The 25,722-nt window shown below is 50.4% G+C and overlaps 1 protein-coding gene across 2 annotated transcripts in view; it reads left to right on the forward strand.

Annotated features, from left to right (window-relative positions):
• The window catches only part of BTBD9 (BTB domain containing 9), a 418,266-nt gene that overhangs the window by 381,123 nt on the left and 11,421 nt on the right, over window positions 1-25,722 (forward strand). For both annotated transcript variants that reach the window (XR_014297289.1, XM_082663104.1), the window contains exon 10: window positions 12,366-12,444. Coding sequence is in view for 1 of the 2 variants with exons in the window: in XM_082663104.1 (XP_082519230.1) it covers window positions 12,366-12,444 (79 nt within the window). In the remaining variant the exon portion in view is untranslated. The remainder of the gene's footprint in view (window positions 1-12,365; window positions 12,445-25,722) is intronic.

Consider the following 25,722-nt stretch of genomic DNA (forward strand, 5'->3'; position numbering starts at 1 on the left):
CCCTTTACTGGCTGGAGAGGGAGAGTCTATTTTTAAGTTTTTACTGAACATCTCCCCAGTGTGAGGTGCTGAACAAATTTGGCATGTCATCAGATCTGGACTCCCTGCAGGGGCTTAGTGTAATTTTTAGGTATGAAATTGGTCAGGTTTGATTCAGAGAATGCCTGGTGGTCCTTCTGGAGGCCGCTGGCTGGCTTGGCCGTTGTGTAGTGTTGTGGGCTGCTGAGGTCAGGGCTGGGCTTTGTTCTGCACAGGCTTTTGGCATGGATTTCCATAAAAGCAGGCTTTTTTATTGAACGTGAAATTCAGGGGGCATTTAGTCCTAATTGTGTTCTAAGTCCTTTCGGTATTTAAGACACTAGGAAATGAAATTGCCAAACTCTTAACATTTGAGAATTGGCTCCTGCCCACGCCTGGGCCTCATGTTTCCAGCGTGCACGTCAGGGAGGGAGGGTTCTGGGGGAGATGTGGAGGCGGCGCTGCCCTGGAGGAAGCAAGCCTCTCGGAGCGAGAGCCATGCACGTCATTGAGTCAACACTTCCGTTGAGCCTTGTGCTTGCCGGGGAAAGCCAACCGAATCTGCCCTCCCTACCAGCCCCCAGAGCTACCTGCTGGCAGACAGTGCGGCCGAGCCGCCAGCTCCCCCATCCTTTCTGTGGAGGCGCAGACCCAGGTGGTGATTGTATTCCATGAAAATTTCAGCAAAATTTCCAAGCGCCTGAGCTGGACACCGAGAGATCAAACGAAGGAATATCCCTAACGAACAACGTGGAGCAAATCAAGGTATTTGGAGCCTGTTCAGGGCCACGAGGGAAGAAAGGCGAGTCGTCCCTCACCCCTTCTCAAGCCCCCTGAGCCCCACCAGAGGCCTGGCTCAGCTTGGCCCAGTCTGTTACGGAAAGGAACGTCACAACATGTGAAACCTCAGCTGCATGAAGAGCCCTTGCTCTTCTGCTCTCCTCACCTCCAAGGGAGGGCCACGTCTGTGCACCTCTTTACCACCACCAAGGACAGCAGTCCACAGCCTCTCCTGGTTACCACGTTGACTGGCTTCTCGTTCGCCTGTGTGCCGAGAGTTACTACTCAGTGACCAGAATGGGCATCTTGCTGATTTCCCTTCTGCTCATCAGCCACTAGTGGATCATATCACACCAGAGGGGCCGTTGGTGGACTCAGCCCAAGGATGGCAAAAGGTTGGTCTAGACACTGCCTGGCTCCCGAAGTCTGCTCTGAGTGTTTATTTCCAGGGACAGCAAGGACTTTTGGCCTCTCGCAAGTGGCAGCAAGAGTGCCCTTGTTAACTCACAAACACAGCCCTGTTCAGCCTCTTCCCGCCAGTCCCCCCAGTGCAGGGACAACTTGGTGGTTCTTCAGAGGAAGAAAATGATTTTTGTTTGTGATGTGGACCTAGAACCATATGAGTAATGAGTTTTGTCTGAAGAAGATGATGGATAATCCTTCAATATCAGACAAAGCTGAGCCAAAGTGAACTTTTTATACAAAATCCTTATTTTTGGAGCCTTCTAGAACTCCAAAGAAATGGACAGAACGTGGAGAATTTGTGGGTGAGGACCTCCCAATCTCCACACTGTGTCTTGTGAATTGGTTTGTTGAAATTCTTTCAGACTCTAGATGTCTACATTTTCAGCAAGGTTATCTTGGATAGCAGCTATTTCTGAACCTATTTCTTGTTCCCTTTATATGTCCATAAATCTCCTTAGAGGTGTGAACTTTGTAGCATAACATCTTTGTACCTAAAAAGCTCAGCTGTATTGGTCAGCTTCGTCAGAAAAACCAGTGACCAAAGGCTGCTGAAGAATACCTTTTGCCCTGAGGGGGAAGAGGAGGGGCGCTGTTAGGCCAGGAACTTGGATGGCAGGTGACCCAGCTGGTGTTTGGGAGGGTCTGTAGGGACTCCTGACTCTGTGGTAAGACACACACACGTTCCCTTGGAAGAGCCCCAGCTTTCTCTCTCCTCCTGACTGTCTCCTGGAGAAGGCAGATAATAGGCAAGGGTAAGAGTCATTAATTATAAGGTCCAAGTGTGACAGAAACCCTATTAGAAAGAATGCATCTCTTCAAAAGACTTACCAGACATTTAAAAGTTTCAACAGAGTTTAAATTTGTGAGGGAAACCATTAAACCTTGTAAGAAAGAAATGCCAGACCAAGAGGGTGCTTTATAGACACTAATTGGATTGACAAGGCCTCCCCAGTTTCTACACCATACAAAATCTCTTGCCCAGATGCGTGTGTGTGCGCGTGTGCACACGCACACAAACACACAGCAACTCCCAGCACCAGCTATGTACAAACATGAATACAGAGGCAGAAGGAAACATGAATTTTCTTTTTTTCTGCATGATACTCAAAACCATTGTGTTTCTAGAACAGCTGCTTGTGAGAGAGAGAAAAGCACTTGGCCCCAGAGTCTGTTTATGTGTTTGAGCCGAGAAAGCGATTTTTGTTGCAGGAGCTCTAAGTGAGACAGAGTCAGAGAATAAGAGAGAGAGAGATAATTATCTAAATTATGTTCGTGCTATTATCGAAGACGAATATAGTTAAAATGTAATTAAATATGACGGGCTAGCAGGATGTAAGCCAAGCTTTGGAATGCTAATCATCAATTACTGCATCCCCTTAGGGGAATCAAGGAGAGCTCTATGGCAGAGAGTGGGAGCAGGGAGCTTGGGGATGGGGGGATGAGCTAAATGTGGAGTATGGAAACAGCCCCCTCTCGTCTGTCTTCCCCGCACTCTCTTTCAAACACTCCACAGAGGTCCCAGGACACATACCTTTCTGTAGGTGCCACAGAGTTAGAAGCGTTCAGCTCAACTCTTAGGAGGAGCTGGCAGGAGGGTCCCGACCTTCTTTTTGAAAGGAAACTTCTCTAAAAGGGAAAATTAGGCTATGAGCAGGGAAGGTAAAGCCAAGACTGGCTCCGGTTGGAGCAGTAAATGCAAGTGCATTCACCAGAGAGGCCTGAAATCCCTCTTGGTCAGAAAGTGTAAAAAGCAACCCCCTAGGTCCAGAAATCCCAGGGGCAGGAGGAAGCTAGGGGAAGGCTGATCTGGACTATAATTAGGACAGAAGATGACATGCGTCGTCCTAGCAAACTGCTCCCCACCAGCCACCCCAGCCTGAGGAGGGGCTCCACCAAGGCTGAAAACTGACCATGACCTGAGGAGTTCAGATGAGACTCAGGCAGGGCCCACCCCCGGAGAGTCTGAGCTTTAATTGGTCTGGGGTGTGGCCTGGGAGGTGGAAGGTTTAGAAGCTCCATAGGTTACTCTGATGTGCAATCAGGATTGAGAACCCGCTGGTCCAGCTAGGACCCAACTTCCATTAAGCTAGTCACAGGAAGCAGGCAGCAGCTAATGGGGACTGTATCGGCTGCAGCGTCTTTCCATGAACCCCAGCTCTGCCTGTTTCGAGGCAAAGAAGAGATCAGTGTAAGACAATAGATTTTGTTTTTTAAACTGAAACATAATTTGTATATCAATTCTGTTGCTAGATCCCCAAAGTGTTGAGTTTTCTGGGATTCCTACATAAGAGTTAGAAATTTAATTCTCTCCATTTAACACTGCCTGAGCTCTGTCTAAGGCTGGGTGGAAACCTGGCCACCTCCTGGGCCAGGTGGGTGATGTACGAGGCAGGCTAGGGCAGGCTCCTGCGCATGAGGGAGACGCCACAGGCTGGAGGGGCTGAGTCCATCACCTTTACTTCGGAACTAGCCAATGTTCTCTCAAGACGACCCCAGGATGCCAGATCATCTGGTTTTCAAGAGAAACCAGAAATTTGTATTTTTATGTGAAATTTTCTAATTTGTAAGTGGCAGCTAACTTAAGTTTTTAAAAAATACTCAGTAAACCAGCAAAGTATGTCTGTGAGCCTTCCCTGCATGACCTTTGATCTCAGTAAGCATGTGGCTGGTCAGCATGTGACTAAATGATCACTAATCCCGGTGGCTCCTGACAAGCTGTTTCCCTGCCACCTTGGGGCTGCAGTCAGGTTAGACGAACTTGGCACCGTTTTTCCTAAGCCTGGCGCATAGAAGGCTCTCAATAAATAGCTGTGGAATGGAGGGACAGACAGAGTGAATGGCACGAGCCCAGAATTCCCTGTAAGTCGGGGCAGTGAGTTGGCTATAAAATCCAGTTAAGCATCCTGCTAGACAAAAGAATGAACTCCCAGGTGCCAGATTGGTTGCTGAGGCCTGCACCAAGGAAGGCTTCAGCGTAGCCTGGCACCAGAGGTCTGAGCAAGTGAGCGGGTTGTGGTACGTGCTAGGCTGGGAGCCAGCAGGAGTGCGTGCGGGGCCCAGTTTTAAGGCTGTTACAATGCAAGGGTCCCCACCTCACCATGTCACGGAAGACGCACTCTCCCTCACGTGCCTGGTCCACGGAGCATCTTCAGATGTGATTAAAGAGATGAGTGTGGTCCTTGGCCCATGGCAGCAGCAAGGCAGACGAAGAACAGCGTGCTCAGAGGGACAGAGGGACGGCAGGCAGCTGGGGGCCCAGCGCAAGAGGTGAGTTCATGAAGATCCGTCAGAGGGTCTTCAGGCCAGGCAGGCCTGGAAGCTCACTCAAGACCTTCAGCACCCGGCCCTGCTCAGTGCCACACGGCTGGGAGTAGGCACCACCGCCACTGCGTACGCTCAGTTGACAGCAGACAGCCTTTAATATTTCCTCCCTTTTCGAGAATCTCTTCTGAAGGTTCACGTTTTCCTTCTAGCCCTGCACCCAAAGGTTGTAAATAAAACGCTCCACATGTATCCTTGCCATTCCTCGTCACCACAGGCTTCTCTCCCTCTCTTGGCTCTGTTTTTTATTGTTTTGTTTTTAAACTTTTGAACTTTGAAATTTTTATCAAAGATATACATGTTCAGCTTTCAAAGTCAAGTAGGAGCACAAGGCTTATAACAAGAAAGCAACAACCCCCTGCTTCACCCTTTTCCACCCCAGACCCCACTCTCCAGAGGCAGCTGCTTTCCTTTTTTCTCTTTAAAATTTTAAAAAATATTTTGAAACGACAAAGAAAGTATATTTAATATGGTTTAAAAATGTAAAACTATAGATAGTGAACTGTCTCCTTCCCACCCACCCCTTCCTCCAGAGATGATAATGTGTAAACATATAAAAGTGTCTGTATTTTCCCCATTTTTTAATACAACTTTTTCTACACCTTGGATATCTCTAGAAATTCTCCATCACTGTCTCTCCAGCTGCACAGTCTTTCATGGTAGGGATAGAGACGTACCATAATTTACTTAACGGGTCCCAAGTGATGAGCGTTTAGGTTGTTTCTGTTCTCTTGCTGTTCAAACAATGCTACTGCCTTGTTCCCGTGCTCAGAGCACATCTAAGCTAAAGCTTTTGAAAAATCTCATGTGATTCTGGTTCCCACATCTTTGTGCTGACCTTCTGTCTTCCCCTCCAGAAGCATTTAGATCTTCTAAAGTTTCTCAGTAATATGCTTTGCTTTCTCATTCATTGTGGTGGCCACTCAGTGGCCTCTAACTTAGAAACTTATGTCCTTCATATCTGGGAAAATTTCTTGTGTGACTTTTACATTTTATAGCTCATGTCTTTTCTGCTCTTTTTTTCTGGAACATCTGCTAATTGGATAGTGGACCTCTTGGTTTGATCATCTCATTCTCTTATCCTTTTTTTAAATTTTCTATCTTTGTCATTTTGTTTGACCTAGGAAATTTCCTCAACTTAAGCTTCTAACTATATTGTTGAATTACTTATTTCAATTCATAGTTTTTATATATATATAAATTTATTTTATTTATTTATTTTTGGCTACATTGGGTCCTCATTGCTGTGCACGGGCTTTCTCTAGTTGCAATGAGCAGGGTCTACTCTTTGTTGCGGTGTGTGGACTTCTCATTGCTGTGGCTTCTCTTGTTGCAGAGCACAGGCTCTAGGCGTGCGGGCTTCAGTAGTTGTGGCGCACGGGCTTAGTTGCTCCGCAGCATGTGGGATCTTCCTGGACTGGGGCTCGAACGCATGTCCCCTGCATTGGCAGGCGGATTCTTAACCACTGTGCCACCAGGGAAGCCCCATAGTTTTAATTTACAAGAGCGCTTTCTTGTTCTCCAAGTATTTCTTTTTCACGTATTTTATTCTTATTTCAAGGGTGTGATACGGTTTTCTTTTATCTTTCTGGTGGTAATATAAGTTTCCCTGAAGTTTTATTCTGCTTACTGAACCATATCTATATCCTTTGAGATATTTTTCTTTTCTCTTTGCGTTTGGTCTCCATCTTTAATGTTAGAGTCTTTGGTGATCTTTGACTGGTTGTTTACCATTAAGCGTTAGGCACTGAGAAAGCAGGCAGAAAGCTTTTTGAGTGTGGGTGGGTTTGTGGACTTCATTCAGGGTTATCAGACAGGGCTTAGGCGTTTCATTGGGGGAGAGACTTCTGCCCACTCCTTCAGATCCAGCACACCGGCCACCTTAGGTTCCTTCTCATGGAAATGCGCTTCAGATCTGCACGGCCATTTCATCCATTGTGTAGGTCTTAGCTCAGTTGTTACTTTACCGGAGAACTTCCTTAAATACAGTATCTGAAGAGGCGTGACCCTCTCAGTTTACTTACATTGCTTTATTTTTCTCCATAGCCCTTCTTTAACTCTGATATATTTGTTTCTTTTATTTGTCTCTCTCTCCCACTATAAGGTAAGCTACTTGAGGGCAGAGTCTAAAATAGGGCCTTCTTCATTAAGCACTTGATAAATATTTACAGAAGGAAGAATGAAGGGACAGAGAGGAGGAAGGTAGATCAGTATCTCTAGGTCTTTCCTCTTGGGCTGCTCCGAGTCTCAGAGGGATCCTCCAGTCCCCTGCCTGGGGGTTAAGCCTGGATCACGGTGGCCTGAAAGCCGAGGGAGGGAAGGGGCTGGAAGTCTTGCCATCTGGGATATTCACTTCCGTGTATTCCTCGCTCTCAGCCCCTGCAGGGTCCCACCCTCTGCTGTGCATGGTGTCCCAGAGTCTAGACCCTCTCTGTTCAAAGACTCCAGAGTGAAATCCCTGTCTCTGCCGAGGTGGAAAAGGGCTCATCCCCGCTGTGCAGGAAGAAGGAGAGGGGGGTTGAGGAGTCCGTCTGCTCCTTTTACCTGTTTTCAGCCAGCCCCCTGCCTGCCCCCTACCTTCAGAAGTAGCTGGTGACTCAAGAGTCTGCAGTGTGAATTCGCTTGCTTCCTGTGTGTTTCTCTCTGAGGTGCTGGCAGAGAAAGACGGTGACATCTCCTCATGCTTTCTTTGTGCTTGTTTTGTGTTTGTGTGTGTGTATTGTAGCACATATATTTGATATGAAACATACATTAAATTTTCTTACTGCCCTTTTAGTGGAGGGAGCAAAGCTTAACCCATGTGTTCAATTTGCTATGTTTAACTGCCAGTCTGGCCCTGGCCAGACACTCCTGGCCATCTCCCTGGTGTCCACCACGTGTGCTGCAGAAAAAGTCTGACATTTGCTTTCCCTTTATAGCGTAGGCAGCAAAGTCACGTCATTTTTCAGAGCTGAAAAGACCTTGCCATGGGATCTGCAGGATCCCCAGAGAAGGCGGCTTAAGATGGGAAGCCCTTCTCAGCTGAGCCCGCAGGGCCTGTGTGGTGCTCTCATCACCCAGAGCCACTCTCACAAGCCCTGTACTCACAGAGGGCAGCCGCACCCTCCTCCCCAACCAGGCAGCTCTCCTGTCCTCTGCTTGCTTCGGACAAAGACTCCGCTGTCCTGGGACCTGGCGACCCCCGCCCCCCCACCGGCAAACCCCCAGCCCCACCGAGGGACTGACTCCACCTTTCCCCTGACATAAACACAGACACCATTTTAATCCCTTTCTTCTCTTTCTTTCTTTTTATTTATTTTAAGGAGTGTTTAAAATGCAGAAAAGAATGAAAAGTATGACAACATTCACTCACATACTCATCCCCAGAATTGACTGTAGTTAATATTTTTCACATACACTTTGTCTTTTTATTTTAATCAAAGAAATAAAACATTCCAGTTGGTGTTGAAGTATCCTTTGTTCCCCATCAGCAAACCCCAGTCCTCACCCTCTCCTGAGAGACAACCACTATCATGAATTCAGCATATCTCCTCCCAGAATAGTAAAAAAAAATTTTACAGGCATGTATGTTTTCATGAGTAGCATGTTCACAGCGATTGTGAAGCACTCTGTAAACCACATGGTGGTCTGCAGGCCGAAGAGGCTTTCAGAAGGACAGTTCTTGGCCCACTTTTTCACTCTCCTTATAAACAGACCACCTACCATATTTCAGCTGCAGCCCTAGGATTTTATATGCATTACAGTATTTAATCCTCATTCCTCAAGCAGTAGCTTTAGATTGTTTTAAATCACTTGTTTTTCTGGCTTGTTTAATTACTACTATGGCAACAACAACATTTTTTCCTTCCATTTTTAAACTTCATATACATAGTATTTCAGCCTCATTATGGGTTAAATTGAGTTTTTTGGGTGGGCCGGGTAACTCAATCAAAATGTATAGCTTTATTTCTCTGAAAAAATTGCTTCCAAGCTTCAAATAGCCAATTACCAAGGAAGTTTGGGAACACTACCAGACTATGAGTTGGGACCACAGTACTGTTTGCATTGTTCTCTGACTAGTTCATGGAAGGATAGCTTATGTCCCCAGAGAGATCCTAAGCTTCTTTAGGGCAAGCACTACATCTTGCATGTTTCCCATAACACCCAGCAGGTACCAACCTCAAGAACGTATTCAACAAATGCGTGTTTAATTCCTTCAAAGCCCAGCTACCTTGTCTGCCTCCAGGAAATGGGTGCTGATGGGAGGGTGGTGGGAACCTCTGCAGCAGTCACTAAATCATACGCTATCAAACTCAGTGACTCACAGATGGGGCCCAGGGAAACAGTGGGTCTCGTCCAGGTTCACATGGCTGGCTGGTAATTACAGTAGCAATAACAATATCAGCTATTTTTCTTAGAGCCTAGTGTATGCCAGCACTGTTCTAGGTGGTTTACATTTGTTAATGTATTTAATCTTCACACCCCAAAAAATTTAGATAGGTATTTTTATTATCCTCATTTTACAGAGAGGAGACTAAAGCCCAGAAAGGTTAAGCAGCTTGCCTAAGGTCACAGAGCTGGTAAAAATTCAAACCCAGGAGCCTGGCTCCAGAGCCCATGCTGTCAACCACTTTGCCATCCTACCTCTAGTTCATGAAAGGCCATGAATAAAACCTGCTGTCTTGACTGTCCCCCAGTGATCCTCTCAACTGGAAATATTCTACGTAATAATACAGTGCTGGCATTTTCACTTGCTTCATGTCACACGATCTGTGTTAAAGCCTTGGGTGATAGGCAAGATAGGTACTTTTTCTAATGCTTTCATATACATTCTACCAAACTCAAACAATACAGAAAAGTACAAAAGTACAATTAATGTCTCTTGAAATTCTTCCATCCAAACATTTTGGCAAACATTCTTGTAGACATCCCTCTTTGAATGCGTGTGTGTATAGGTATTTACAGTTTAACATAATCAGGACCTCATTCTAGATGCATTTTTGTAACCAAGGGAGTGGTATTATTTCTGTCAGCATTGGACAAATGAAGAAACTACAGCTCAGGAAGCGGGCGTGATCTGTCAGCTGGAGAGATGGCAAGTGCTGGAGCTGGGACTTCAGTCCCGTGTGGGTTTTCCTGTTTGGGGTAGGTGCTCAGAGCAAAGACCCGCACGTACTTTTTGACACCCATTGTTCCTGTTCAGACACGGCCTCCTGGCACCCAGTCTTGGCTCTGAACTGAGTGGTGCTACACCCCTGTTGTTCTGTTGTCTTCCTGGGAGTGTTGCCTACTAAAGAGATTCCGAGTCCTGGGCGAGTAGGAATATTTATACAGCTCTCCGTAAGCTCAATAAAAATGGCAGTCAAGCTTTTGTGTAGACTAAGTGGTGGTGATGGGTCCTGGCCCCGTGAAGCGTGAACCCTCCTCAAGGTTGCACCCTGATTACAAATGCGGCTCCGATGTGACAATGTCCTGATGCCACCTTATCCTTTCCCCACTGGGCAGCACTGAAAGTTGTTTTGAAAAAGTTCAGGGGAAGTGGAATCTGATATTTTGGAGGGAGAGATGCTCATTATCTCATCCTCACCAGCTTCCCTTCCTACTCGTATTTTGGTCTTGGGGTTGTTATCCAGTTTGCTGAAAATGAAATCATCTGTTCAACTCTCGGACTGTGTTAGTGAAAATGAACTCTAATGTGATTAGATATTAATGCAGGGTAATGGAGGATTGGTATTAAATTGAAGCCTTCTGATCTTATTACTCCACAAATGCTCCCTCCTTCTCAGGCTGCTGCCCCGCCAGCCCTGCTTCCCCCAGCAGAGGTGGGGGCCGGTGGTGCCAGCCCAGGCCCGCCGCGGAGGCTGGGGCAGGAGATGGGAGCCGAGGGGGCCATGGTGAGGAAAGGGAGACTGGGGTTCAGGCCCGGCTCTGCCCAGGATGACTCACGGCGAACCCTCACTTCCTTCAGGGCCTTGGCCTCCACTCCACACTGCGGAGGGAGGAGGGGTCTTCCACAGAGGGAATGATTAGGGGCCTGTCTGCACTCTCAGAGCCCTGAGCATGTTGTCGAGTACCATGAGCTTACGAGAGTCAAGTTATACCTTCACGTCCAGAAGCGCCGGGCGATTTTTTGGATTAGCATAGGACTAGAAATCTAAGAAGAAAAGTCTTCACGCTGTCTGCTCCACTCCCGCCCCCTTCTCTACCCCAGTCCTTTTTGTGAAACTGGCTGAACCTAATAGCTGTCACCGGCTGAGGTCACTTGCCCTAGTTCTGTTTCCCTTTCGTGGAGGGGTGGTCTGAGAAGCAGGGTGGACCAGCTTTGGTGTGTGCAGCCTCTTGCATTAGCAGCAGGGATGGGACTGATGCCCTCGCAGTGTGGACCCCAGCTTCCCCTGACCTGCTGGAGGAAGGATGCAGATCTGTGCTCAGTTACCCTGCTTAGCTCAGAAGTGACCCCGAGGCCTGTGGGAGCGAGCCCAGGCCCAGAGTTGAAGCCCCACAGGGCCTTCCTCATAGGCCCACCGGCTTTCCAAGGGAGCTGCATGGGTCTGGGAGCAGAACACTGAGAAAATGGGCCAGGAGTGCAGGCCGTGGGGATGGTCGGATGGCATCACCTTCATGTATGAATAACAGCCTTTTTACAAAGAGTGATTTTTCTTATGTTGTTCCAGAAACATGCTTCTGGAGGCACAGACTTTGCACACAGGATGGTAACGACTTTTTAATGACCTTAAGGGGCCTGGTGTCCAGGCAGCAGTGAATCAGTCTCAGTGGGAAGCTCACAGGGAGAGAGAAGATGGAACACCTGAAAGCAAAGGGGGAAAAACAAACCGCAAATACATGTGTTTTCTTCAGTAGCATTACTTGGTAATTAGACAATTACAGGAAACAGCTTCCCAGCAGCTGGCGCTTCCACTGTGTGGACGGAGGAGGGATGCAGCAACTGTGAACTCCTCACATTTCTTATGAAAGTATTACTGGCGTTTGCAGCTGTAGATGCTGAGCTCCCCGTGTGTTCTGATGAACGGGGCGGTAAACCGGGAGCAGACTGCCTCCTCTCAGGGGCGGCTTGGGGCCCACGCAGCTGGGCTTTAAATGAACTGGCCCAGCCCCTGCTGATCCTTGAGGAATGGCTTTTAAAATAGTGGGGCTGCTTTTGAGCCCACCCGGAGACTGGCTGGTCCAGAGAATAAACTGTTTGGGGGGCATATTTGGAAGTGGGAAAAGGAGGGCTGGAGGGAGGCCTATGGAGAAACTGCCTCTTCTTCCCCAGGTGCCACCACTCGCAGGGGCTGGGGTGAGGGGTTCAGACAGGAGCCTGGGGCTCACACTGCAGCGAGTGCCGCCCAGCCCCGTCCTCCCCTTGCCCTGCCTCAGCTCCTCCTCCCAGGGCTCCCCAGCGAAGTCACTGCGCCCACCTGGACGCATCCATTCAGCCCACAGCCCTCTGAGGGCAGCCCCATCGTGGCCCTGTTACTTCATGAACTCCACCAGCCTTGGTCACTCCTCTGTTCGGCCACACTCTTGTCACTATGTGCTCGCAGTCTGCCCTTCACGCTTATGTCGAGCTTTATGAGAATCCCGTCACCTTCGCAGAAGGGCAGGGCGCCTTCTTTGATGAGATTGTAGGGAACACCGTGTGCTCCTGCCCGTCTCCCCACAGTGGGTGGAGCCCTGTCCCCACCCCCCTATGGCGCAGGAGGCCCTCCCCGTCCACGTACTGGGCTCTGCTGGCCCCGTGCTGTCAGCAGGGTCAACTGGGTGGTCTAACCAGGCAATGCTTGTGCTTCTCCTCACAGGTCCTGGCAATCAGTAACTTTTGAAAGACGGCCGGCCTCCTTCATTCGAATCGTTGGAACACACAACACAGCAAATGAGGTAAGGGTCCCCTTTCCTGAAAGACACGGTGATATTTCCTGGTGTACAGGTAAATGCCACATCCTGAGTTAAGTGGAGCTGTTTGTTCTACCCGCTACTGTCCTGTTGTTCAGCTTGGGACAGGAGAAAGTCCTGCTCTTGCACAGTGGGGACATCGTTACCATTTCTGGGTAGCTCTTCACCAGCGAATGGAAGCCTGCTCCTGCGGCTTTGCTTCCGCCTACCAGCCACTCTGCAGAGAGCTGGAGAGGTCAAACGCCCTGTCCTCAGAGTCCTCCGCCCTCCCAGACGTAGGCTGTCTCAGTGGTCCCTGGGCCCTCTGAGCATGGTGTGCAAGGAGCCCCAGCCCCGCGGGGCAGCTGAGGCGCACAGTTGCTGGTTTCTTCTGTCCGGCCCCCCGGTCCTGTGCCAGCCTGCACATAAGCGTTCTTGGGTGAGCCTCTTCCTCCCTGGCCTGTTCCTCACCTAGGCCCAGGCCTGGATCCCGGGGCAGCAGCCATTCCGTTGGGCTGCACTGTTTGTGGATGTTCCGTCACCTTTGGATCTCACGAGGGAAGAATGGGCAGGTTATTCTCCCCACTTTGGGCTCCTGCGGTCAGGGCAGCAGGCAGGTGAGGTTCCTGGGCCTCAAACATGCTGTTTTTCTCTGGAGAAGTGCACTGGGTTCCTCGAGATCAGAGAGGAGAGGACAGAGCCCGCAGTGGGTCGAGAGCGTGAGGGGAGGGCGCTTTGCGTGCTTGCACCAGGACCGCGAGCGCAGCCCAGGGCCACGCCAGGCACGCCGGGACTGCCCCCCTCGGCAGCGTGGATCCCCGCTGGGCTCACAGAGGCACCTCAGGGTCCACTCACACCGTTTCAGGTGAGAAGGACATCTGTTTCCATTTTGAGCACAAAATAATCAATCCGTAAGTTAATTATTACTTAGCCTTTCTGTTTCTCAGGTGGGCGTAGAGCAAGCGCCGGTGCTGGTGGGTTGGAGTCCGGCAGGTGCTCATCAAGCTGGTGCTTTTACAGCCAGATGTGCTTAGCGTGCACCCCTGAAGACCTGACCGCTGGCTAAAGACCGCAGTCATAAGGAACAGTGAGGTTGAAACTCGAGGTAGTAAACGCAAGGCATAAAAGTAGTAACCGTCCTGCAGTTTCATCTTAACGTGAACTTTCTCAGATCTGTACAGGACCGGCTTCCTGGGTGTGTGACCAGGGCCGTGGCGTGGGGCTCCGTATCCAGAAGGGGGCTCAGAGCTTAGGGTTTAATGCTCTCTAGCACCCTCTTGATAGTCTTGGCAATTTTACCTTTGAATTTTCTTTTATAAGGGAAGCCCCCGTGGGACAGTGGAGCGCCCACCAGGGCTCCGAGCCTCGGCTGACCTGCAGGCCAGCCCTGCCCCTCCTCACCTTCCTGGGACAGGTTCTCAGCCACCCACCCCCTGACCCCTGGAGCATGGACTTGCCCAGCCTCCCCCTCCTCAGCCTGTCCTGTGGCCACTGCCACCCGCCACTCCCAGTGGGGGCCTCGCACGCTTGTGGGGAGAGTCAGGATCTAGTGTGAGTCTCACGTGCGAGTCCCAGGATAGGGCCCAGGGTGCCGTGAGCGCCTGCCCTGTCCTAAGGCTCTCCCCCAAGCCTGAGCCCGAGCGAGCGCAGCATCAAAAAGCAGATGAAAACCCCAGGACACGTCAGGAGAGACACTGTGGGGGCAAAGGAGAAGCTTTTTCCTGCCTTTTTGAACAAGATGCTCTGCATTTTCATTTTGCTCTGAGCCCCACACATCATGCAGCTGGCCCTGGATTCATGCATGATGTTTGTCAACTCAGAACTCTCCAGGGCACATCAAGTGCTTCTGGTACTTCAAAAAGTATTTTAAGAAGTGCAAATATTGTGATAATTTATATTCATTTTGCCTTTTCATTTATTTAGAATAAAAATGATACACGCCCACAATGTGTTTCTTGCAGAGAAGAGCTTATAAACAGAAGCCTGAAACTTTTTCTTACCTCTTCATTTCAAAACAAACCTGAAAATTACAAAAGTAAAGCAACTGATTTTTTTAAAGCATAAAATTAAAGAATTCTAAACATCAGGTCATAAAAACACTTTTTTCTTTTTTTTGATGATGGAACAAAAGTAAATTTGAATCTGCATTTTAATATATATTTGAGCCCCAAACCAAACATCATAGTTGTTAAATTTTGCCAATAAATCTCGATTTTTCTTACCACTTAAATTAATTATGTATGTATTACTTACTAAATTGGAAAACAATTTGAATTTATCTTTACATAATAGTATATGAAGCTAAAATTAAATATTTTTATTTGCAGTCACTTGTTTCTTATATAATGCATTAAAAAAAAGACAGATTTTTTTCTTTAATTCCTAAATGGGACTCTGTAATTATCATTTACAACAGAAGGAATTCTTAAGTCAGAGAAGGCTGAGAAGCACTGGAGCAAGTCTGGTCAGAGTCTTTTCCCAGCCCTCAGCCCCAAGCCTATCACCTCAGAGACCAGATGAAAAATAACTTCCCCTTACAGAACTCTAAAGCTGGAGTGCAAGATCCCCTCTCCCTGATGAGTTTACAAAAATATCTGTGCAGGGAGCCCCAGCTACTTTGGACCTGCCAGTTTGGAGACTGGACCAGCCAGTTTGCATGGGTTGACTTAGGTCACTAATTAATGGGTGACCCGTCATATCTGGCTGAAGAGCAACTTGCTCAGCTGCCTTATTGAGTGGGTTATCGCTCAAGAAAAAAAGCCTCCGTGTAGTGTTGCCAACCTGGGAACATCTCAAATCGTAAAATAAACAGTGACCAGGATCATAAGACAAGATCCATAAACTGTCATTCTCAGAACAAACAAGAAGGCACAAGCGTTGAATTTCACAGAGCACCAAGGATGTAGTGAGCCCTCAAAGAGAACGTTCTTTACTGCAGCACACTGGCTTCTGGGCGTCATATCCCCGTTCTTGGAGAAGGGCAAGGATGTGGGGCAAAGGTCAGAGGTGTGAGGGAAGGAGGGTGACTGGGGTCGGTCGGGCAGGACTCCTGGGGAGGCCAGGCCTGGGAACTGTGATGGCGCCGACAGCCGGGGAAGGCAGGCGGGGGTCCAGGACAGCCCTGGTCCCGAGTCCCATGGAGCCAGAACCGAGTCATGAGAAGACAGCGGTCAGGGAGCCTCTTCCTCAGAGTGGAGCGGAGGCAGGGGTTCCTCAGTCTGGCCCTGCTTGTTTGCTGAGTGACATCAGTGGCCTTGGTTTAGTCAGAGCCAGGACCTCTTTCCCTTTAGATGCCAAATGTTACCAGCCCAAAGACTGTGTGCGAATTTCAAGAAGCATAGATGGAATTGGTTTCTAGCATGGGAAGGTTAGATGGTCTTTGTGGATAGTGGAAAGAGAAATGTGCCACGTCTCCCAGGTAAGACTGGTTTCTGCAGGCACTGCCCCGCCCGGAGAGGGGGGTCCGCGCAGGGCACGGTGGGGAAGCGCAGCTTGGAGCTCCTGAGAGTTGAGAGCGTTCAGCAGAGATGGGCGGCTGTTCGGGCAGCAGGTGGAAAGTGGCCTGTGTATGTGGCCAGAGCTGCCGGCGGCTCAGGAACTGCCCCCACCTCCAGACATCCCAGCTGCTACCAGGATAGCAGAGGTGTCCAGAGCTAAAACTGATGGGGAATTCTTGCCCGACGTGGGCACCTGTCTGTCTTGCCGTAGCCGGCCAGGCCTTCCCGCGTCAGGCTCGGCATCTGTGCTGCACGCTGATCCCCACCCCGGATCAGGGCCAGCTCTCAGGTGACGCAGCCGAGGAGGGCTGCGGACGTTCAGATTTCTTGATCACCTGTTTGGGCACGCTTCTGGTTTCCTCAGCATTTCATCCCTGTCCTCTGGGAAGTGCGTGTCTGCTCCTGGCATCTGTCTCTCATTTTCCTTTGTGAGCACCACAGCGATGAATTCATTTAATTTTTTAGCTACGTTTACGACTTCTGTCAATAAATTCCCCTAATGTTTACCTCCCCAAGACTCCACCACTTGCTTCAGTGACCTCCTGCGCCTTGTGTACTCAGCATTTCCTTGTCATTTATCTTAACTTCTTAGAACATTCTCCTTTCATTGCCTGCCAGCGAGTTTGTCATCCTGCTCCTCCTCTCTGCTCTGTAATCCTCCCTGCGGCGTGCTTCTCACGTTTCTCTGCTCTGCCCTTGGATACCATCCTCCCTCTGCGCCCTTTCGCAGGCTTCTTTCCTCTGTCTTCCTCTCACGCTTAGCACTAGATGGCAGGCACGTGTCAGTTTGTCTTTCAGCGAGTTCCCCCTCCGTCCTGCTCTCCTTCAGTCGTTTTCATTCCTCTGAATCTTCCCAGTGCCTGTAGCCAAAAAGGTCTCCTTGGCTGTTTCCTCCATCACTTTCTCTTGGTCTCAGTCACCAGTGCAACCGCGAGGTCATTCCAGCCCACCTGCCTCAACTGCTACTTGACTCCGAGCTACTCGAGAGGAGGCATTGCTTCCCTTTCTAAGGCTCTCCTGTCTGAAGGACGTTGGACGTGGCCTTGTCAATAGGACCACCTTCAGGTCCTGGTGGATCTGAAGTTTCCACTCGTGCCGTGCAGCGGCCGTGCTAGTTCTGATGCAGCTCCTCTCACACACCCTTCATTTCCATTTCACTAGTTACCACAGCAAAGCCGCAAAGGCACACTGCTTTGTCCTTAAGGAGGTCAGGCTGGGTCCAAATGAGGTCTGTCTGTGGACCTATGACAATCCGTCAGTCTATTAAAAGAAATACAAGTTACGCCTGTTTCTTCTTATGGCTTTGATGAAACCTGGGTTGGAGAGCAGGTTCTGGAGTGATTTTTTTAGGAGGCAAGACCTCAGGGGCACAAGCAGCCCCGGGGGTCAGAAAGGACTTGTAGGAAAAGCTAACTTTCTGCACTATGGAAACACCCGCGGGAAAGCTCTTGCCTAGTCAGTAATAGAGAGCGAGGATGGGGTCGACAGTCTGTCGGCAGCTCTCAGGTCTCCATTTACGTATTGAATTTACGTAGCTGCGGAGACAGGCTACGTGGTATTTGTCTTGTATCCTAGCCTTAGCCTGGACCTGGCGCATGTGAGCAGAGAGTACCTGCTGCCTGAGTGAGCAGATGAATCGTTCTGTCTGTCCGTCCATCTCTCCCTCTCCCCATCAGGCAGCCAAATAAAGGGAAAGATTTAGTGAAACAACTTCTCCTCCCCGCGATCCACGGGGATGAACATGACAGCATGTTGAAGGACAGAAGCCAGTACAGAAGAATCCGTGTAGTAGGATTATGTTCATACAAACGTCAAAAACAGGCAAAACTAAGCTGTAACATATGAGGATGTGTACACAGAAAAGAAATGATTATTATTAAAGCCAGACTGTGGGTCTCCAGCAGGGAGGCTTAGATCGGGAAGGGACCACAGGGCGCCAGCGATTCTCCTGGTTCCTGACCTGCGTGTGGTTTACACGGCTGGCGTTGACTATACAGTTATTCAGCAAGCTGTACATTGGTATTTCATGCACCTTTTAGTGCACGGTTTTCACAATAAAAAATGTTCTGGTTTAAGCAAAAGGGATAAATTGACGAGGAAACCAAAGCTGAGCGATGTTCAGTGACTCGCACACAGTCATGCCTGGTGAGTGGCAGAGTCAGGGTTTGAATCCAGGCAGTTGGCACTTAACATCCAGGCTGCTCTGTCTCCCCAAAAGGCATAACAAATGGTAAAGCTTCAGAAATGAGCCCAGCTCTGCCCGGGCCAGGTCGTCAAGTCAGGCACTGGGGAGCAGACGGTCCCTGCGGGCAGGCTTCGTGCACCAGCCGGGCTGGAACCAGGAGAGAAACCCAGGCAGGTCCCTTCCCTGGGGGGCGTTGCAGCTTCAGCGCCTGACAGAAGTCAACCCACGAGAAGACGCCTTCACCTGGAGTGGGGGTGGGGGGATGCTGCGAGGAGCAGCGCTGATGGAGGCCGAGTGATGGAGTGAGCGGAGCAGTGGCGGCTGACGGGGGTGGTCCTGAGGAGGGGTTTTGGCATCTGAAAAGTGGATCAGGTCATCCTGACGGGCAGACAGGGATGAGGCTGTGCCGTGGCGGGCTTGGGAGGGCGGGGAGTGCAGATCCCTCCATGAGCTCCAGGGAGCTTGCCGCTGGAGGGTCTGCACCGCTGGCACGAGCAGGATGGAGAGTCTGTAAGTGGCTGCTTGAGCTGCCCTCCAGGACCACTCAGCGCCGAGCCTGGAGTGAGGCAGAATTTATTTACAGGCACTGTCAGGCCGGTGAGTGGCTCTGGGCTCCCTGTGCCATCCTTGTTCCCATAGCAACATGTACCTCTAGTGAAGAAAAAACAAAAAGAAGGAAACAGACTCTGCTTAAAAAAAAAAAGCGCTCCTTCCTGGCCCCGTGACAGTTATTTCCCAGGCCCCACCCCCCCAGGTCTGGTCACTCCCTGTCTGAGTCCCCAAGGATTCCCTCCCCGGCAGTATCCTCCAGAGGATGTCGTCTGAGACACAGCCATAATTCACAGGGTGGGGAGGTAGGGAATGAGCTGAGGAGGAGAGAGAAGTGGATGGAAGGAAGGGAGGGGCCTTGTCCAGTGTGGACCAGGAGACCTTGGCACTGGTGCCAGCCTCATGCCCAACCAGCTGTGTGACCCCCAGCAAGTCACTTCACCTCCCTGGCTCTCAGGACACTTGTCTTTAAAATAAGGAGAGTGAACTAGATCTTAAAGGTTCCTTCCCAGTGAGACAGAAAAAAAGCAGAAAAATATTTAATTTATAGCACAATTATAAAAAGGCATATTTTATAGGCATCTTTATACTTAAATGTCTATTAGGAAAGATTTTATTGGAAAAAGAGAGGGAAAGTGACACAACAGGGAGCACGTCTTTGTTCCAGACACTCCACAAGCCTTATGCCTGTCGTAGTGGAGCAGCAGTAATTCTGCAGCAAACAACCAGCCTGGGAGGAGGTGCACACAGCACCTGAGCAGGTGAGGCCTGGGGGCTGCCGGGCAGCAGGATGGACAGAGACGCCAGCTGGTGAGGATGATGTCCAGCCATGTCCTGCTGCAGAGCCAGCGGTGAGTCAGGCCTGCAGTCTCCCTGCAGCTGGAAGCCTTCGAGACAAAGCAGACACGTCACCTGGATGAAGTGAAAAGCTGCCCAGGGCAGTGGGGCCGCCCGCGCGGCCTTGCGGGGAGAGCAGGAGCCCTGGTAAGGCCGTGTCTCCCGACTCTACCTGGGAACTAGAATATTTCTCCTTTTTTGCTTTAGTTTTTCAAAAATAAAAAGATACCTCTACCACTCTAGGGCCAAATTAATTAAGACAAGAGAGTGAATCGCTCCCTGGAGCTCTTGAGTGTGCACTCATAAAAGTCAGTGGTCGGGAGTTCTGGGACTGCCTGGGGGGATGTGTTTTCTTTCTTTTTTTTCCCTTCGGCCGTATGGCATGTGAGATCTTATGATCTTAGTTCCCCAGCCAGGGACTGAACCTGTGCTCCCTGTAGTGGAAGCACGGAGTCTTAACCATTGGACCACCAGGGAAGTCCCTGTGATATGTTTTGGAAACTTCCAAGCAGTGGAGTTCCAGTTATTTGTGAGTGCTCTGGCCTATGTGAAGATGGGAAAATGACATTGGAAAGTTAAAAAAACTGTTAACCGTATATAAGCAGTGTCACCAAGAAGCTTACTCCCATCCCTAGTAGGCATAAATACTTGTGCAAAACTGTGGGGTTATCCTGTCACCCCTAAGCAATGCTGAAAAGTTGTTGCTCACAAACTGGAAGTGTCTCCCTATGAAATGGGTTCCTTAACTGAAAACCATGTTTTGGGCTGTACAGATGTACGTATGTGAAACTTTGGTTTTAAATTGCAGTGTTTTGTTAGAAACACTTAGTCTTCATTTTTAAAGGAACAAAAATAAAACATCTCTACAATCTAAAGATGGACTCATAACTTGTTCCTGAGATGAGTGTAAGAAGATGTAATTGTCATTGTCATCAGGCTCAGTTAATGTTTGCTGAGTGTGTGTGTGACGCTGCCACGCCACACATTGCGAAAGGAGAGAGGAGGTCTTCAGGGTGTATAATTCAGAAGCCACGTCTCTGTGTCTGACTTCTAGGCAGATATCATTGAGAGGTAGGTATCTATTTTATAAAGATGTAGATGTAAGTTGAAAGCTTGGCTCAAATCCTATTTGTATTGGTTGGCATGAAAGCAATCTGTGAAAATTACTCAGGAGAAACCAGAAAGGCAAGGTAGAGTCATTGATCAACATTTATTAAATTTTCCTGATTTCTGCTACAGTTCACGCTGGACTCTTAGCCCAACTTGGGAAAATTAGCAGAGGCTTCTCTGCTTTTAAAAACCTTGAAGACACATTGAACGAAGTGCTCAGGGAATCCCTCTAATGAAAGGCAGCAAACAGTGGCTAGCCGAGGAATTTGCCTGTTCGCCAAGAAGGAGCCAGCACGTTTGTGTACGTCCTTTCCAGGGTTCACCCCAGACTATCTCAGACACGTCAAGAATTACGGCTCCCAGAGAGGAAAGGCAAAGGGATAAGAAACAGCAGCTACAAAAAAGGACACACGGATGTGACTCAGGCTGCGTCGGATTCATACACACGACTACATTCCAATTTGACTGGCTCCTCTCGGAAGACAGATCCAGAAGCCACTGAAGCTGGTTCAGCGAAGGTACCCCTTCGTGAGCAGCAGTAGTCAAACAGGCTAACGGGATACGTGATTGCCGAGAAGGGAAGGGAAAATGATGCGGCGACTGCGGTAATGGTTTTGCATAAATCAGTAGTGTGGCTCTGCCCTGTATGCCTTGTTCACTTTTGGTCACATCCTTTCCAAGGGGTATCGCAGTCTTGGGAAGGTTCGGAGGAAAGAAATTGCATCACACAAGCTTCTGAGCGAAGAGAAACTCAGGACCTGGCTGTTCCACCGAGAGGGAGGCCTGAGGTGCTCGGTGGGGAGAGGAGCTTAGGGGTGTGAGGGACAAGCGGCAGTTTCCACACGGCACCTGGTACCGCCCCTCGTGGCAGTGACGACTCCTCCAGGCAACAGCGACCTCCAGTGTCTGTGTGAAAAGAGCAGACGCATCCCAGCCTCTCTTCCCTTTGCACCTCTGCTGGGGTGGCAGGCATCTCGGGCCAGCCCCGACCCCTTGGCCACCAGAGAAGGTGCCAGTTTCTCCAGGACAGGCTCACTTTCCGCCCCTGCTCCCATGAACAGAGTCAGGACTGCCCACAGGCCCCCTCTCTGGATGCCCGTTTGCAACGGGTGGACATCCGAAGGGGCCTAGGGTCCTAAGGGAAGAACCCCAGCCTTGCACAAGGTGATGATGGTGAGGTACAGACACCGTGATGTTCATCCTCATCGGCAGTGGTCCAGGACCTGGCTGGGTGTTGGCTTCGCACTGTCGTCATGTTAGGTTCAAGGCCAGTGGGTTGGATTATCCACTGAGACAGCTGAGCTGGCACGTTGGTGTACAGAAGGCGAGAGCGAGGCCCCAAGCCTTTATCTGGAAGTCCTCCCTGTCCCTTCTGCCTGGAAGGCCACTCCCGCCCTGTCTTCAAGGCCTGGTTTCCCTTCCAGGCGAAGTTAATTTCTCACACTGTGTATTCCTTCTCACTTGCTATTATGTTGTCTGTGTGAGGAGGCATCCTGATATGGAGAGAGCACGGATTCTGGAGCTGCTCCACCCTGCGGTTGAATCCCACTCACCACTGTGGGCTGAGGTCCATCTGGTGGAGGTCCTGACGGCAGGGACGGTGTGATTTAGCCTTGGGCCAGTGTTTGTGCCCAGTGAGGTCACTGAAGGTTGAAAAACAAAAGCAGTGAAAGGAAGGCTCTGAGGATGAGTCCAGGTCCCCTGCTTGGCTGGGCCTGGAGGCCCCTCGGACCCCCGTGCTGTGCCCGCTGCAGCACCATAGTCCCCCAGCCTCCATCCTCCCAGAGGATCCTTAGAGGCTGTGAAGAATCCTCCCCTCTCCTGTGTCAGTCTTACCAAGCCTGTTATCAGGTTCTGTTATTTATCCTTTAAAAAGGATTCTTTCCTGTTTATCCCAAATTGCTGTGTTGTACCTCAGGGGATTTCAGGTTTAAGGGTTTGTTGTCATCTACCTTCTTTCCTCAGGCACTTGTATTATTTGTCACCATAAATGTATTCTTTTTGTAATATTTTTAACTCAAGAAATACTTAATTTTTTAAGACTCTCCTCTGTCTGGTGACCCTGGCTCCCTGCCCAGGTCCGGGCCGGGTCCTCGCCCAGTCCCCTGAGCCATGGCCTCTTGCCTCTGCCGCCCTGCTCCCCACCTCCCCCGTTCCCGCCTTTCTTTGTCATCACGCAGGCTGGGAGTCCACAGTGGTCACCGTCCTCCTGCACCAGGCCTCCCTCCTCTGACCAGTTCTGCTTGACTGCCTCACCTTCCCCGACTCAGCTCAGGCGGCATCCCCTGCTCCACTGGCTGACTGGGGGCCCCTCCTCTGCACCCTCATGGCTCCCTTGGTGGCCAGAGCCTGTCCACTCACGTGTCTCTATCCTTACTGGTTGGTGCACCCTTTGAGGGGGCCAGGCCTCACAGGAGGGGGTGCAGGAGGTGCCTTGTGTTTTGGAATGAATAAATGAATGAGTGAGTGAGTGAATTAAAGAATGCACTTGGACCTCCTGACCTCCAAACCCTCCTCACCGTGTTTGGCTCCTCTGGCCACGCCTACCGTGTGGTGTCACCTTGTCCTGCCCCCCAGCCTGAGCCTGGAACATGGAGGCGCCGGTCCTTTCCCAGCTTGCCGCCCTTATCTGCTCGCTCTGTCCCCGCTGCACGCTCTACCTCCGCACCCATCTTTCCATCTGTAAAGCACCCTTTTTCACTTGGAATCCTCACCACATGGTTTGTGACTTACAGAGTTAACTGTTTGCTGTGCGTTGCCTTTGACTTGGCAGAGCCCGCTTGGCTCTGGAGATGCTCAGTGAACCCGCATCAAAGTTAGTTGGTCCCTTAGTGACACCCTTGGGACTTGGGGGTCACAGCCTGAAGCGCAGCCCTGACACAGCCCTGGTTCCTCACATCCGGCCGCGGAGGCTCGGCCAGGCTGCTGGCGGCTAGGGCTTCCCAGGGCTCCCAGAGGCTCCCAGTTTCCCCCAGCTTAGAGGGCAGAGCCTACGCTGAGCTCTGCAGGGTCAGGGAGAGGCATGACTATGATTTCTCCAAGGAGGAGCCTCCACAGGAGGACACCAAAACAGTACCGTTAGGTATGTCCGGAATAATAGCCATTCGAGTTGCTATTTTAAAACAGGTTGGTTAAGTGGCCTAGAGACAGTGGTGCAGTTAAGTCACCCAAGTTAGAGGAATGGGAGTAACAGTGGGAACGGGGCAACAGCAGGGGTCCGGCTACCAGCAGTATTGAGTGCTCACTGTAGTCGCGTCCTCCAGGCTTTTTATGGGTACGGCGTGGAGCAGAAACCCACCCTGCCTCTCTGGACTGCGTCACCCATGGGGACCCTTCCTTAGGTGAGAGCCAGACGTTAGTTAGCGGCCAGCTGCACTGAGATCTTTTTTAACTTTATTTTTCAATCCAGGGTTTTTATTGATTTGTTTATTCTTGTGCAAGGCCCTGAGTGGGAGAAAGGACGGCCACGCCTCGGTCCTTGAATCAGATGGGAACTGACAGGTCAGGACACAGGCAGGAGGAGGGGCTGGGCCTTGGGCCCTGGAGCCTCACAGGCTGGCCTAGAAATTAAGAGACCCAAAGGGAGGTTCGTGAGAGCACAAGGAGAGAAACCCATTCACTGGGAAAGGTAATATGCAGCAGGACAGTGTTAAATCAGTGGAAGGGTTAGTATCAGCCTAGGGCTCCGAGGAGCAGCCTCAGAGATGCTGACGGGGAGCGTGAGAGCGGGGTGACATAGCCGACTGCGGGCGTGATGGGGCGGGGTAAGGAGGTCAGGTCAGAACGGGGACGGTGCCGTAAGGTGCATCGTTCAGAACAGGTGGAGGAGACACAGGCGCCGGGGACGAAAGATGACTGGGTGGTGTTGAGAAAGAGAAGGATGTTTGTTCGTTTACAAGGAGGTCTAGGGAGAGGATCCACTGAGAGTGCGGCGGGGGGTGTGCAGAAGCCAAGATGTGTTCTGGGGGGTGTCTCCACGGCCCCACCCCGTGCTTGGAAAGACGGGTGCTCCTACAGCAAGAGACTGTCAATAACCCACCAGAAGGTGGTCCTGTCACTTCAGAAGCTCAGAGAATGTGGAGCTGATGGAGAAGAGGTATTAATAGCTGCTACTTAGAAGAGGATTTTCAAATTTACCCTGAGTAGCCCAGGTGAGAGCTGACGGCCCAGACAGGTTTTAAATCCCCAGAAAAGGCCCTTCCCTATGGCTGTTGACAGGTAAGCACCTGCAGGTGGGCCCAAGGGGCGAGATTTGATATAAAAGGGAGGGAGAAAGGAAAGAAAAGGAAAGGAAGGAGAGACCGGGGGCTGACTCGGGTCCACAGGAAGCAGCACCAGCCTGAGCTTTAAGGGGAGAAACAGGCTAACTCTAAGAGAAAATACACTCTGCCCATACAGAGGACGCGTGGTCTCGGGCTTCATATTAGTTTGAAAGGTGAAATTTGAAACAGTGGTAGATAAATGAATTGAAGTGGGAATATGGAAGAAATAGTGATGCAGGAAGGAAAGCATGGAATTTATATTTTAAGTGTAATTTCACAGTTGATACTACATTTGTCTTCTCCGTGAACCTGACTCTGCAGAATAAGGGCGCATGTGTATGCGTGCATAGTGCACGTGTGCCTGTGTGCGTGGTGTGGGTGTGCACGGTGCGTGTGCTCTAGCCGTGGAGGCTGTAGAGTTCCCAGGAGGAAGCAGGGGCAACCGCGTCCCCCTGGCTCTCTGCGCTTCCTGAGCCCCCCGCGGTCTCCTCCGCCTGGTCCTTTCTCAGGGAGAGTGGCAGGTGTCCAGCCCTGGCTGCATCCTGCCCACTCCCGGGGTACCAGTGCCTTATCCTCTAAAGACAGGCCCTTATCCAGGACTCAGGAAACATGGGCAGATCCAAGTTCAAGTAGGTCCTCTGAGCTAGCAGGCCACTCGGAAGGAAAGGGTGGGCCCGACCCAAGGAGAGTGAGGGTTGAGCTCTCCTGGGAGCAGTGGGTGGCCAGGGCTCGGAGCTTGCCTCTCACAGCTGTCCACACAGGCCCAGGCACCCAGCAGTCCTTTCCAAGCACATCACTACACACCAGTTACATGCTTACAGTTTAGCCTCAGCATTTGCGCCTA

The sequence above is a fragment of the Grampus griseus genome (assembly GCF_964374135.1).
Source record: "Grampus griseus genome assembly, chromosome: 10".
NCBI classification, from domain to species: domain Eukaryota; kingdom Metazoa; phylum Chordata; class Mammalia; order Artiodactyla; family Delphinidae; genus Grampus; species Grampus griseus.